The sequence below is a fragment of the Carassius gibelio genome, chromosome A2 (assembly GCF_023724105.1).
Source record: "Carassius gibelio isolate Cgi1373 ecotype wild population from Czech Republic chromosome A2, carGib1.2-hapl.c, whole genome shotgun sequence".
Lineage (NCBI taxonomy): Eukaryota > Metazoa > Chordata > Actinopteri > Cypriniformes > Cyprinidae > Carassius > Carassius gibelio.
The window spans coordinates 26,392,545-26,407,896 of record NC_068372.1 but is presented as its reverse complement, the minus strand read 5'-3'; the positions used below and the strand labels follow the sequence as shown (position 1 = coordinate 26,407,896).

General features: G+C 37.2%; 1 protein-coding gene across 2 annotated transcripts in view; it reads right to left on the bottom strand.

Moving 5' to 3' along the window:
- Positions 1–1,153: 1,153 nt before the first annotated feature.
- Positions 1,154–15,352, bottom strand: part of LOC127935162 (glypican-1) — a 54,449-nt gene continuing 40,250 nt past the window's right edge. Inside the window, exons 3-10 of one of the 2 annotated variants that reach the window (XR_008147998.1) lie at positions 13,856–14,247; positions 7,113–7,278; positions 6,870–7,000; positions 6,591–6,707; positions 5,884–6,014; positions 5,531–5,706; positions 2,069–3,900; positions 1,154–2,030 (exon numbers count right to left, since the gene is read on the bottom strand). Coding sequence is in view for 1 of the 2 variants with exons in the window: in XM_052532797.1 (XP_052388757.1) it covers positions 3,692–3,900; positions 5,531–5,706; positions 5,884–6,014; positions 6,591–6,707; positions 6,870–7,000; positions 7,113–7,278; positions 13,856–14,247 (1,322 nt within the window). In the remaining variant the exon portion in view is untranslated. Of the gene's footprint in view, positions 3,901–5,530; positions 5,707–5,883; positions 6,015–6,590; positions 6,708–6,869; positions 7,001–7,112; positions 7,279–13,855; positions 14,248–15,352 lie in introns of both variants that reach the window. The other variant, XM_052532797.1, reaches the window with a different exon arrangement.

The window sequence follows — 15,352 nt, the reverse complement described above, 5'->3', positions numbered from 1 at the left end:
ACTGGCATGAATAGACTGGCACAATTAGACAGGAAATGGCTGTTGACATCATCAGTCGTGTAGAGGGCACAGATGGGCTCTACCCAGGAGACGAGCAGGTGAGAGGGAGGAAAACATTGGAACAGACCCTCATAGCTGAGAGGAATTTTTTTTTTTTTTTTTTTTTTTAAAGAAGGTTGATGTGTGTTCTTTGATGGTTTTCAGCAATAAAAGAGAAAATGGTGTGTAACACTGAAATATGAATCTTGGTTTTCACACTTGTCTTGTGTATTGCACAAATACTGTAAATGTGCACAAAGGAGTAGTTTTGGTCTTGAATTTCAGTCTCACAGGACTGTTCATATTAAATACATTCAGTGACATGACATACAGCCAAGTATGGTGACCCATACTCAGAATTCGTGCTCTGCATTTAACCCATCCAAAGTGCACACACACTTTGGATGGGTTAAATGCATCCAAATGCATCCAATATGGGTTAAATGCAGTGAACACACACCCGGAGCAGTGGGCAGCCATTTATGCTGCAGCACCCAGGGAGCAGACCTTCACAGGACATATACAGTACAGACCAAAAGTTTGGACACTCCTTCTCATTCAAAGAGTTTTCTTTATTTTCATGACTATCAAAATTGTAGAGTCACACTGAAGGCATCAAGGGCTATTTGACCAAGAAGGAGAGTAGATGACCTGGCCTCCACAGTCACCGGACCTGAACCCAATCGAGATGGTTTAGGGGTGAGCTGGACCGCAGACAGAAGGCAAAAGAACCAAAAGTGCTGAGCATCTCTCAGGGAACTCCTTCAAGACTGTTGGAAGACCATTTCAGGTGACTACCTCTTGAAGCTCATCAAGAGAATGCCAAGAGTGTGCAAAGCAGTAATCAAAGCAAAAGGTGGCTACTTTGAAGAACCTAGAATATGACATATTTTCAGTTGTTTCACACTTTTTTATTATGGTCTTTTGGTCTGTACTGTACTGTATATATATATATTGGTTATATATACAAACTGTAATCATATCAAATACTATGATATTCAAAGTTTCTACATTCAAACATTTTACAATTTAAATAAATTGTGTTTATAATATAATTTGTGACATCAGTGTGTGTGTGTGTGTGTGTGTGAACAAAATTAACATGACACAGACATTTTCAAAATCTTTTGATCTATATAATTGACACAAGGGTTTCTCCTCTTTCTTTTTAAAGAACATACAATAACAATGGACAGTAATTTCCTCAGTCTCTTCAAAATGTTCTAATTTCAACCTTAAACACAAACAACCTTAAAAAAAAAAACAGGAACAAAAGTATATACCAGAATGCATTTCGATTCTCAACACATTTTGACGATATCAGCCACATTCATCAGTAAAGAGCGACCACCGTTACACCACTGAACCTAAAGGTGGGACTGTTTGCCTGACCTGGGGTCAGACTACCAACTGTCAATGGTTCAACAAACGTGCTAAAGACAGTTAAGACTGATTTCAGGTCAGAGCATTCTATAGATAGTTGGTGAATTGTGCCGTGGGTCCGTTTCTCCAACCACATCTGATCCAATCGATCAACCAACCATCCATAACACTGCCGTGGGATGTTTTTCTTTTATCGACCCCTGGATCATGTGCTGTAATCATGCGGATGTGGCCGTGTGCATCATGCAAAGTGCAACATTTCTAAACTGGAAGGGAGGGGGTGTTATTCTCCATCTCATTGACCTGGTCAGATCTGTACACAACTTCATAGTGACAGAAACTGAAGCACTTTATCTGCAGAGCCAGCGTCAACCTTAATCATCATTAAGGACAATTACATCACTTCCTGTAACCTCTACAAAGGCATAGTTCATAAAAATTATGCTCTTCCCAGGCTTGGTCGAAACATGTCATTCTCTCTTCAGCCTGAAATTCTTTGCAAGTATGAAAACACAAATGCTTCTAGCCATGCTTAATTTTACATTGCATTATGAAAGTTTATCCACCCTGTCCTCTTATCATCTGTAGGGTCACGGGAATGCTGGAAACTTTATCTTCAATGTATATTATAATGTAACATAAGTACAAAAGGTGCACAATTGTGGGTATTAAGCCATTTTCAGCAAAATTTTACCTACTATCATGATGAAGCCACAGTGAATTTAGCTTAGCAAGCTAGTTTAGTTGGTCCAACAGTCAACATTCATGACATTCAATTCAAGAACGCAAATATTTGATGGTAACTCTATCGCCCCCTTGAGTAAAGTCATTCTAACAATCCATCTATACTCCAAACAAATTAGGTGTATTTCATAATGTAACATAAGTATGGGAGGCATGCATGCTATTTAGCTTAGCAGGCTAGTTCAAGTTAGTCCAAAGGAAAACATATTTATAGATATAGTTAACTTAATAACAACAACATTTAATTTTTATAATGCAAACATTTGATGGTAACTCTATCGCCCCGTTGAGTACTAAGGTGTAATAGCGCTACATTGACGCAAAAAATATTAGTATACATACTAACGTTATTTGTGTTTACATACTTGCATAGAGAATGATTCTTACCTTCATCTGACATACATTGTGCGTGTACCATAAACAATCCAACTTGTCTGCTAACGAAGGGCAGGGTGCAGAGCTGAGAAATATTTGAGACACACATCTGTGACTCACTGAACTAATCTGATCTGTCGTGGATGCAGCATGAGTACACGTATATATTTTGTATAGTGAGTACTTACAAAGTAACACTTTCTCTGAAGTGCGATCACACATAACACATCTCTGTGTGGTCTGAATCAATATTAAATTAACAATGTCCGGAAATCCCCTCCACAACCCTTCGGTTTCAAGTCTTTCATTCTCCGGCTTGTCTTTTCCCACGTGTAAAATCACTTTCTGTCATTGTATATCTGTCCCATGGATTAGAGTGCATCGTAAAACACATCTGTCTCTTTCTCATTTCTGGTGCATTAACGTTTCATCCCAAATGTTGCTCTAGTGCGGCTGAGACTCCTCAAGGATATACTGAAAATGTGACTGTGGTTAGTACACGTTTATTTACATACAGAGTAAATACATTTTGTGTTTTCTTTAAAATGGCCCCTGAAATCCATTTGCAAAGCGGAGTGCAAAAACTAGTACAATAAACGCAAGAGAGAGACAGACAGTGTGAGACAGCTGGTTTTCATGAAACAAGACTCAGTTAAGCTTGTTTGCATGTTCAGAAAAGCTTTAAAACAAAGATAAGAAGAACACACGGTTCGTTTTTTGATCGAGTGTTGAAGGACATTCTCATGCTTGAGGGGCCAGAGACGTCTTATCATTATTATGGGTCTAAATTAATAAATAAATATAATCTTAAATGATTTTTGAATAAGGAAAAACCAGCATGTCTTGTTTGTTGGGGTGGATTTTCATAGCTGTTGTTACAGACTGGCGCATTCGCAGAGACCTTTTTCACCACAGACATAAAGACAAGCAAAAGACCAGCTCTAGGGGTGTCATATATCAAATAAGAGACAAAAAAGTACACAGATCTAAGAATATTCCATGGTCTTCTTATTCAAGACAAAATAAAAAGTGATGCATTCGCCGGTTTCTGTTGATGTTTGCATGTTTGTTTTGGCAATGTGACTAAACCCGCCCCTCCACAATCCAACCTAGTCCTGTACTCAGTCCCAGTTGGTGGAATTGCCTGTAATTATCGCCTAAGCAAGACTGTGACCAATGAGAGAAGGTAGAGGCTGACACAAGGAAGGTTCTGGCTGCTTCTTCCAGTCACCACCTTCTTCTTCTCTGATGGATAGCTGTATACATTGGGTTTGTCCGTGTTTGGGGCTGATAAACGTGTATCACGAGAACAATGATCGCCGGCACACATTCCACTTCCTGAACCGCTGATATCATCACCTAAAGAACACCACGAGGAGATTTAAGTGAGACAGAATTCAGTAACGTTCCGCAGCAATGATGAAGCTACATTCCAGGATTTAAGAGTAACTAACTTTAAATAGCTGCACTTCTAAGTTAACTTAACGTTTTTATAGCCAGAAGATGTTTTTTAAATTAGACTCATTTTAGTAAGTGAAATAGTTGGTTATTTTTTTTATCAATCATTTAGTGTACCTTCTTTTTGTAGCAAAACAAGTACCGTATTTTTCGGACTATAAGTCGCACCTGAGTATAATTCGCACCAGTCCAAAAGTACGTCATGATGATGAAAAAAACATATATAAGTCACACTGGACTATAAGTCACACTTTTTTCATAGTTTGGATGGTCCTGCGACTTATAGTCAGGTGCACCTTATTTATCAAAATTTATTTGACATGAACCAAGAGAAATGAACTAAGACAAATGAACCAAGAGGAAACATTACCGTCTACAGCCACGAGAGGGCGCTCTATGTTTTCAGTGTAGGCTACAAGAGCACTGAACAGCATAGAGCACCCTTTTCTCTTGGTTCATTTGTCTTAGTTCATTTCTCTTTGTTCATGTCAAATTAATTTTGATAAATAAGTTGCACCTGACTATAAGTCGCAGGACCATCCAAACTATGAAAAAAAAGTGTGACTTATAGTCTGGAAAATACGGTAGTTAATTCTAACTCTGGTTTTAATTCTGTTAAACTACCATTTAACAGCTAACGGTTAGCTGATGTTTTGAATTAACATTCATTTAACTTGCTGTTTCTCAAACAGAACCCATCCTGTTTATAATATTATAATATATTTTTAATATTACATTTAAACTTTGACTATAGCCAAGACATGTTGCGTATTAATTGTACTATTAATGAACCTCAAAGCATATGTTTGTGTATTTTGTGTTACTCCATAATAAAGTTATATTTGAGGGCAATTGTATTGTAGGTATAGGGCCCAAACATAACCTCAAGCCCAGGGGCCCCGTCCCCCTAAATCCTGTCCTGGCCAAATGTGCTCACCTAGTTTTGTGGAGTTTTGAGTTTTCATTTAGGATTTATAGGCTTTGGGGTGTATTTGGCAATGCCCATTTTCTAAATTACCATATTAAAAGCTATCCAATGGGGAAAGTTCAACAGTTTTATATATATATATATATATATATATATATATATATATATATATATATATATATATATATATATGGTCTGTATTTATTGGTCTGCACGATCAGTTTTACATGGATATTGCTGATCCTTGACCATTCTAACAATTACAATAGGGTCTCAGCGCTACACACTTGAACTACGAACTAATATTTTGAATTGAATTTAAATTCTATTTAAGTATTTCAAATGTAATTTATTGCTTTAATGGCCAATCACATGATCCTAAATGAAATATTTATTAACAATACTGAAAAATAGTTGTGCTGCTTAATATTTCTGTGGAAATCATATTTTTTTTAGGATTCCTTAAAAGTTCAAACGAAATGCCTTTATTTCAAATAACTGGAAATGTTTTCTAACATGATAAATGTCTGCGCTGTTACTTGCTGAATAAAAGTATTAATTTATTTGTGAAAGACTCCAAGTGTACAGTATGTGTATACTTACTGGTGTCCTGGAAGTCCACATCATTTCCATTGATGGCATACGTTAGTCGGTTGATCATTATCCTAAGCTGCATGATCTGATTGCGTACAGCCATGTCTGGTTTGGTAATGTCAATCTCCACCTCAGGATTATTGATCTGACTGGCCAGCCCGTCTCCCATCACTTCTGGCAGATAACTGACAGAACACAACACAACACGAAAGATGCATGTGATCTGTTTCGTGATTGATAAGTGATATCTATGCTCCCTGGCTTTTGAAAAGCTGCAGATTTTGTACTATAAGGCTGGTATAAAATAATCCTGTAGTCACTGTGCATGAATGAGGTTGAATGAGTTGTTTATGTGCATTTACCTAGCCACATTCATTCCGTTCCAACATTTGTCTGTTTCACTCGGGCCAGAATCGCGATCCACACACAGTTTTCTGGGCAAATGGACCCAGTACTGCATGATATCCCTCAACATTCTGGACACATCGGATAACTGAGAGAAAGAAAATGGGATATCACAAACATAGACAGCACTGAATAAATATTTCTAATTACAAATAATAAAATAAATAACACTTCAGCTGTTGTTTATGCATTTACAAAATGTTCCTACTCAGTCAGAATATGCTGACATTTATCATTTTAAACATTATTGAGCCTGTGCAGTTCACAGAAATATTAACCCTATAAAGCCTATTGTGTCATATTTGATAAGCAAATTATCAAATGTTTACTGAAAAACTTGTTGTACACAATCTACTACATCTCTTCTTTGGTCTGATTGATTGTTTATTCTTTTTAGCAAGTAAAAGGCCCTTTAGTATCACTTTACATCATGGTTCACGTGTCTTTCATCAATCACATATTAAAATGTAATCACTGTATGGCATAGCATTATATGTTTTTCCCTCCACAATAAAATCGACAGAGCTTAAATTTGACAACTAAGCATTTAAATACCATTTTACTAAAACATAATATTGGGAGATATAGAGGCAATTGATATTTGTATATTTCCGATGTAAAGCAGGGTCCTGAAGCAAAAACTGCACACCATGCAAACACTCACCAGTTTCTCCAGCTGGGCTCCTGGGGTGCCGCTCACTTCTTCTGCTGCGTTTCTCCCTCGCTTGATCTGGTCCTCAGATTTGGAGCTCTGAGCAGGAGAACCACATGCTTGAAACACCTGAAGAACAGGAAAGGGTTCTGGTTAACTCTAGCTCACGATTCCATGAGAAGAAGTTTAACACATTTTTAGGATCATAATTGTTGAGGACATGGGATCTATTTATGATTTAATATCTCAAAGGTTAGGTCTTTTCAGACAGGTCTATAGTGTAGCACTGACCTTATTGTTGAACGTGTTGAGGTTGTCTTGCATGTAGAGAATAGCTTCAGCAATGCGTTTTGGCAGAGACAGAACCACCGAATCCACACTGTAAGGCCGGCTCAGTTTGTCAACTACTTCCAGCATAGTATCTACACATAAACACAAAGTCTTTATGTCATGAATGTATGGAAAAATGAATGGAATTTGTACTTCCACAACCCGAATGTTGCTCTCTTAAGGCTCCATCTTGGTCCCGCCTACCTGCCAAGTTCCTCCACTCAGAGTCCAGATCTGCTTGATTGGCGAGGCAGCCCTTCATGACATTCTTACAGTAGTTTGAGCAGGGTTTGGCAAAGGCCATGCCACTACAGTGAGGACAGTATGTCATCTTCATGATGGCGCGCACACATTCAGTGCTCATATTCACCTGTGTGAGACAGACAAAGAATTTAGAGAACAGCCTAGGCATATTTATACTGACTCACGTAGACAATGAAAATGCCCTGTGAATTGTTTTGTAATAAAATGGGACAATTATATCCTGCAAACAAGACTTTATCAGTTCCTACAGTTTCCCATGAGGTCCAAAGATGTTGGACGGTACATTTTGGAATGATTATGAATACCCATGAAGCTTTTCTACACATTGTCTGATAGTAACCTCCATGGGGTCAGAGACATCTTTCACAATATTCCCTCTTTATCAGAAACCTCCGCCCCTCTGATGTCAAAGCATGGGATTCATTTAAGGCCCCTTAGGGAAAAGTAATTTGGATAGGAGAGAAAAAACTTGACATTTGCTTGTATGTTTAAATAAATTGAATTTCACGGATTTTGGAGCCAAGTCTAGTCTTTGTTTAGGTGTAAATAAAAATGCAGTCAGCGTGACATTTGATTTATGTAAATCTACCCATTTTCTTTCTGTGTCTTAACTGCATTAGGCCGCATGAAACATTCAGTCATGACTGTGACAAGCAACTTTGACACAGTTTCACAAAGATGAATGTACACAGCTGTATATTGCAACGACTTGTGTGAGGTAACCGGTTCTTAACATTTTTCAATCAAAGCCTTTATTGCAATCAGATGATGAAACATTTGCAATCATATGCATTCCTTTGTTATCGAGTAGGAGTCTTTCAGAGAGCAAAGAACTCTTGTGGACTTTTAGTGGTGGGTCCTTTTGGCACATAAACAAGCTGTGTGAATAAATTTGCATTTCATTGTTAACTCTACTTTTAAATTCAAATAGAATCAGACAAGTAACCCCAGATGACATCAGTGCAGTTAATGCTGAGCTACAGTTCTGTCACATGCGTTCAGCTGGATAAAAGAAAACTCCGTTGCCCATTATTAATCCTAGATAAAAACTGAAAAATGTTTGAATTCTGGTTGAGGATGAATCAACATATTTTGCTAATATATATATATATATATATATATATATATATATATATATATATATATATAGTCTTTTTCTTTCTTCTTTCTTGATGTATATAATGACAGCTATGACATCAAATGTGATTGAAAGGCACCACATGACATGGCTAGCAGATTTACGTCACTCTAGATATTAATAGGCACATATCATCACTTCATAGTGAAAATAAGCAGCATCAAGAGAGAAATACATTATTGTCACACGCTGAGACATAAATAACTGAATTGGACTGAGGTAAAAAGACTCCTACACACATACAGCACATACGCACACCACCCTTCAGGGAGACCTGGCAGTGCTTGTTACCCGAAGGATGACTCAAGCACACACTCTTTAATGAGGAGAGAAGAGAAGAAGAAGAAGAAGAAGAAGAGAGAATAAGATGAGAAAGATACAGAGAATAGACAAATGGAGTGAATGAGAGAGAAAAAAAGATGTGTGAAGATGCGCAGGAAGCTCAGGAAGGGAGGGAAAGTGAGGAGAGAACAAGACAGAGTGTGACAGAGGGAAGCAGAGAGATAGAATAAGTTGAGGTAGGATAATATGGCACATCAAAGCCTCTGAGCATCTGTGATTCATCAGATCAGAGCAGGATATAGAGAGATTGCTGCTCAGTGTACGGCTCAGTTCTGACAGCGGAGTCACGTTTGGGAGCCTCTTGGACTCTTGGACTCTGGACGTTCAGCAATCTTGAAATCAAATGATTGAACCACGAATTCACCATTCGCTCACTGAATTGGTCTGGGCATTTCATACTGAGGTTGATATAAGCACTTTCCAAATTTTGCTAATTAAGAATGATATTTATATTTAACATGTTAAATCAGAATATTCATCAGAATATGAATTTCAGTATTATTTATTGTTCAAATCACTATTAATGAGAAAAATCATGGCTGATGTAAAACAAGGGGGAGTTGCTTAAGACAGATGAACTATATTCTATGCTTAAGGCACAAATATTAAATTGTTATCTTAAAGCATCTCTGTCTGTATGGGTTATGTAACTCCACAGGTGCTATAATGTAGGCAATGAGTCATATCTAATCAATATAACCTATCATTTGTTGATTTGTCAAAATAATGAAGTTGCAAATGTAGATTTGGGAGACGTTTGTTGATTTAATTCTGCCATATTTCATGTTTCACATTTATTTTTCATATTTCAAGGACATATACATCTCTGCTTATCTCTGGTGGCATTTCTTTCTGCATTTTTATATTCTAGCTAAGTAAAATAAAATAAAAAATCTGTTAGATTCTTGCTTTACTTTAATTGGAGATTAACAGCAAGTGCTTGATCTGAGTCTTATATTTAATATGTTTATTAAAAGTGCTGTAGGCAACAACGTGACCTTGTGTGACATTAATCTCAATTTGACTGAACTGGAACACGTGAGAATAAACGAGTTGTTTGTTGAACTGTTCGAAGGAACCAAATATGCAGAAATGAGTCATAGTTTCCGAACTTGTGCCTAGAGATTCTAAACATTGTAGGTTTAAGATCTGAGTTTCCTATTGCCGTGATGAAAAAGGAAACAGCAGATGGAGGAAAGAACAGTAAAAAATAGTGTGAGATGAACTCATCGTTCATTTACAGATACCGTAGATTTGAGTTAAATATCTGTTTATCAAAAACAAGCACTCGGAAATTGCAATGCCTGTATTTTACTTGCCATTCAGCCATTGCATCCTAATGAGGACTCTACTGCACATATGCCAGAATCTATTTGGCACCAAAATCCCAAAACAAAGGGCTTTATAGAATTAGTGGTGTAGTTAATTCTATGATAGCTAGAGGTTAATGTCAGCAATGGTGTCTAATGTAATCCTTTTATCTGTTGCCATTATATCGCCTCACATTATTAATTTCAACCCCGAATCAGAGACCTTAGGGAGCAGATTACACACGTTTCCCTGATTCCTGATTATTAGAAGGAACTGCTGGGATACGTGTCAGGAAAACATACCAAACAGACCACAGCGCAGCAAATCAAAAGCTTTGGAGTAACTGAACAGGATACAAGTGCAAAATGAACCGAAAACACTTCTGGGAGATTTTTCTTGGACAGAAATGAAACATTCTTGGACTAAACCTCCCAAACCAAAAGTAGTTCAGAGAAGGCCAGACTAAATTAGACTTAATTAAGCTTAAATAGGCTACTGTCGACTATGTTTATCTAAAGTGGTTTAGGAAGTATGTTGTTTGCATGGAGTTTATTCCACTGGGAGGCAAATGTTGTCTTCCTCAAGAAGACTTTAGTCATATACACACATATATATTCAGTACTTTAGTCTTCAATGTTAAATCATTTTAATATGGTGACATATGTCACATTACACAAGTAAAATGGGTTGTAAATGGGGTTTCAAATTCACTTTATACATTAGATCACCAGCTTGTCGGTTTCACAGAATTTAGGCAACGGCAATACAATAATTCTCTAGGCACGCAATCAAATGATATGAAGTTGAAGTGCCACTGAACTATTTCAGAACACTGGGTGACAATTTCAGAGAAGATAACTTGCTCTCTTGAGAGCTCAGACTATGGTTAAAAATATCACCAGAGCTTATTGCTCTCATTATGCTTTGTGTGATTATTATATTATATTCTGCTTTGGGTAAATTAGTATAACCTGCATGAAGCAGATTCAGAGAATCAGACATTAGAAATAAAGAAGAACATTAGGTTTTCAGACTGCTAATAACACTGAAAGAAAAAATGAAAAAACAACAACAACAACAACAACGTTATTTTAGTCTTAACATCCTTATAACAAGCTAAATATAGCTGAGCAGCAAAACTGTGTAAGATAATACTACCTGTTTGTATTTTGTAGGATCCAAAAGCCTGAGATCACAATGAAAATTTGGTTGTTGTTGTTTCTTTCCATTTAAACCAGGAAATAAATAATTTCGTTCGTCCGCATGGTTTTTAATGTCCGTACATATTTACAGCAAGTTTATTTTTTACAAATCCCGATATGTGCGTAAAAAAAAAAATGCGTACGCAATTTCTATGCCTATTTTGTGCATATGCAACGTTTAGAAATGAGACCCCTGGTCCTGTGAGGTCTGCTGCGATCGTCTGCTAGTGTCACAATCACCAGCTGGAGTGACCATGAGCTCCACCATGGGGCACTTCTTACTAATTCTTTGCCATTCCATCACAAACTACATTTCCCATAAACCTTTGCCTGGACTCGTTGTTCTGATTACTCCCACCTGTGTGTCATTAGCTTGTTAAGGTCTGTGCTTCAGTGGTTTGTCGGTCGTTGTTCCTGTATGCGTGTTCCCAGTTGATACTCTCTTGCTTTCTGTGTGAGGATTGCACCCTGGTTCTTGGCTTGGATTATCTGTTTTTGTGTTTTGATGAACCTTTGTGCTTGCACTCGGATTCTCGCTCCTCTTCATCCTGACTCACACGTAACAGCTCTTTAGCCAAGGCTCATCTTATCCAACAAAAGCCCTGTGTTTCAGAGGATTCTCATGCTATTTATTCATCTACAGCAGCCTAATACCATGGTACTTTAAAAGAGTTTCCACTTTTGCTTGATTTATTCATTCATTAACATATGCTTAAATTTCTTGCCAATGTCTTCCCATCCGTCATCTGATTTATAAGGCTCTACTTGTTCTTCTGTGCTTAAATGGCAAGTCTGATAAGGGATGTATGTATGTGGTCGGGGTCACAGTGCGGTCTAGATGTGCTCTCTTTACAGACGATCTTCTCTTTAGTAATTAGAAAGAAATATGGCTGCACTCCTCCCAGTGTGTGGAGAAAGATGTGCAGCGACTGGCCTACTTCTGAAGTCACGGCAAGCACACGCCGTCCTTAATAAAAATGGATAAAATGCAGGAATGGCTAGAGAGGAAAGAAGGGAAGACCAGCTGTGCTTCTTCTCTTTTATTCTTTCATTTCCTTCTTTTATTTCAGATGTGTTCGACTTGAAATGGTGCTACGCAGACCGATACGTGTATGACATGACATCACATTGAATGTTTGTATCACTGAAACATAATTTTCCTGTTTAACCATGTTAAGCTGTTTTGACCAGCTGGATTGAATAAGGCACTACTTAAATAAAGGTGACTTGCCTTAACTTGCTTTCTTTCACACTTACACGATGAGGTTAAAAGACATCTCTTGGTCAGACAAAACAGATTCCCCCACCTCAGTTCACACACACACACACGCACATACATTGCCCTTTTCAATAAGCAGTGCTGGCAGTTTCTCTGTGTTGTCAACCTTGACTTACTTTAAAGAGGTCAGACAGAGTTACGTTCCCTTCACTGCTCATTTAGATTTCAGGAGAGAAGGGAATGAAGAAGAGAAGCAGAGGAAAAGAATGAGAAGTAAACAGCACATGAACCAGAGTGGACAACAACAACAAAAGGAAATCAAAGATCTATCCTTTATCAGTGATAATGTAATATGTATTTAAGTCTGTGTGGAACTGTCTGAATGACTCTCAGTTTCCCTTAAATGGAATCAATCAGCATGGTTCAACATGGTTTGGAACACTTACCACATACCAATACGGGTGAAGTATTTCTTTATAACAGAAGTTTTAGGGGATATCATGAGAAGGACTTACCCAGAATGCTACATTTTACTAATTCTACCAAAAAAGAATTTAACTACTTTAAAGCCGTAAGTAACTTGCACTTTCAAAGTAGCTCCTTAACATCCAAATATCAATATGAGGTCAGGTTGGTTTGATCTATCATTACTGATACTCTCTCCTCACAATATAACAGGGCCGTGGTCCTATGTTTGTGGAACATTTTAGGTTTTGATTACATTTCGTTTCCCATGTCAGGAAATACAGGAACTTTTACTGAGTAAGGAAACAGGATCTTGCCTCCAAGGATTTCAAACAACTAAATGGTCTTTATAAGGCGGCAGCAGCTGTGCTTTACATTGACAGCATCTCTGTCTAATGTCAGCATTAATTGGAAAGACACTTAACTTTTGCTGCAGTGTGTTTGTGTGTGGGTGCAGGTGTGTGTTTATATGTACATTGATTGTTGAAGCCTCAGGGATGTTCACTGGGTTTTGTTTCCTGATGCATTGATCCTATACTTTTTACTGCAGTGCTTCAGCATGCACCTGCGTTTGTTTCTCAGTTTGTGTCTTGGCTCTAGTAGGAGGTGTTCGGTTTGTACATTGCCACAGGTATGAATTATGAAGGCAATGAATACTAAGGAGGAAATGTCTCTGAAATATCTAACCAGTGCAGGACAACATTTCCAGTGTCAAGACATTTTCCTTTCCTCCATGAAAGCTGAAATGCTGCGTAAAGTGAGGAAATTACAGCAAATCACAACATAGTTTATGTTTAAAGGAATAGCTCACACCAACATGCAAATTTTATGATTATTTAGCAACCTCATGCCATTCATTGTATGCTGTTATTAAAAGTAGAAGCAGTGATCAGAGGCTGTGTGAAAAAATAAAAAGCTTGTCAGAATGTCTTTATGTACACTGAGGCTTGTTGGGACAAAACATTATGGAAACATGAGAAGAAACAGAGAGTGGAAGTTCTCCTACCTGTGAAACCCTCCGGACGGCTTCCCCGCTGACCCCCAGACTCTGTGCGAACGTTCTGGCTGCAATAACTGTGCGTGTGATTTTGGTCTTGAGCTCTCTCGGCGTGTCTCCAAACGGCTTCAGTGTTTCTGACTGCTTGGCTACGCACTCCAGATACTCCTCTCCAATAATGTACTGAACGTTTAAAGCTTTAAAGAGTCTTTCCAGCAGACGGGCCCAGAATTCATTCAGCACCTCCTCGAGATTGACGTTGGACCCTCGGTAGTAGCCCCGAAGTTCGGAGTACAGATCCTGAAACACCTTTGCGTTTTGGGAGAAGAGAGGTCCAAACCCGGTCTGGATAGAGGTTTGGAGCGATGCTTCAGAACGGTTGAACAGCTCCAAGAAATAAGCTGGAAACACACAGGCAAGAGCATCATTAGAGCAGCTCTTCAAGTTTGGAAAGCTCAAGGGTAACACTCCTAATTTTAAAAATCAATATCCTGAATCAATGAGGTGACAAATATTTTACATATAAAACTTTATATATATATATATATATATATATATATATATCACATAAAAATATATGCTTATATATATTTAATATTTGTTTCTATTTTAAATTGTTTTTTCCTTACAAAAACTATTAATAAATACATTTATATTTAAGTAACAGATAACATAAATACGTACACATAATAAATAAATTGCATAGGCATGCAGTAGTAGTCTATTTTTGTATATTTTACAAATGTCATGTACTTCATCTCATTTGATTATTTCTTTTTTATTGTAAACTTGATTCATGTACCCAAAATATAAAATTATGAATAACAAATTAACAAATCTGACATCAGGTCAAAAAAGTTTAATTGAAACTTTTTTAGCTCTCTTTTTTCTCTGAGGAAAATAAAATAAAAACGTGACTAATTGTGAATACAAAATTAAGGTAACTGTGACTTTTTATCTTAGAATTCTGAGGTTTTTCTTGGAATAATTAGTATATTTTGCAATTCTTTTTTTCTAAGAATTCCAATAATAAAGTATGAATAGTATATCAAAAAGTCACAAATAACTTTTAATTAGTTTTAATTTTTTTTATTATTATTAAGCCCATAGCAGAAACAAGCTTTCTTACCAAACAACTCAGAATAGAATTCTTTAAAATTGTAATAAATCTGATTTGAAGAGGCACTATATCTATGGGAAATGTATTCTTGACATATTTATGTTTATTCGATTAGCTCAAGCTATGTATCCCCACATAAACTTACCAGATATACTGTACATTTAAAATAAATAGCTAGACAATAGTCAGTTGTCCAGTGTACTATCACAATGAAAAGCAATGATAGCAATATGAATTGAGTTTTTTCACACATACGCACGCACACACACGCACACGGACGCATGCACACGCACACACACACACACACACACACACACACACACACACACACATGCAAAAATGTTCAGAGAGAAAGTCAATCAGTATGAATAGTGTTGTGTAATACA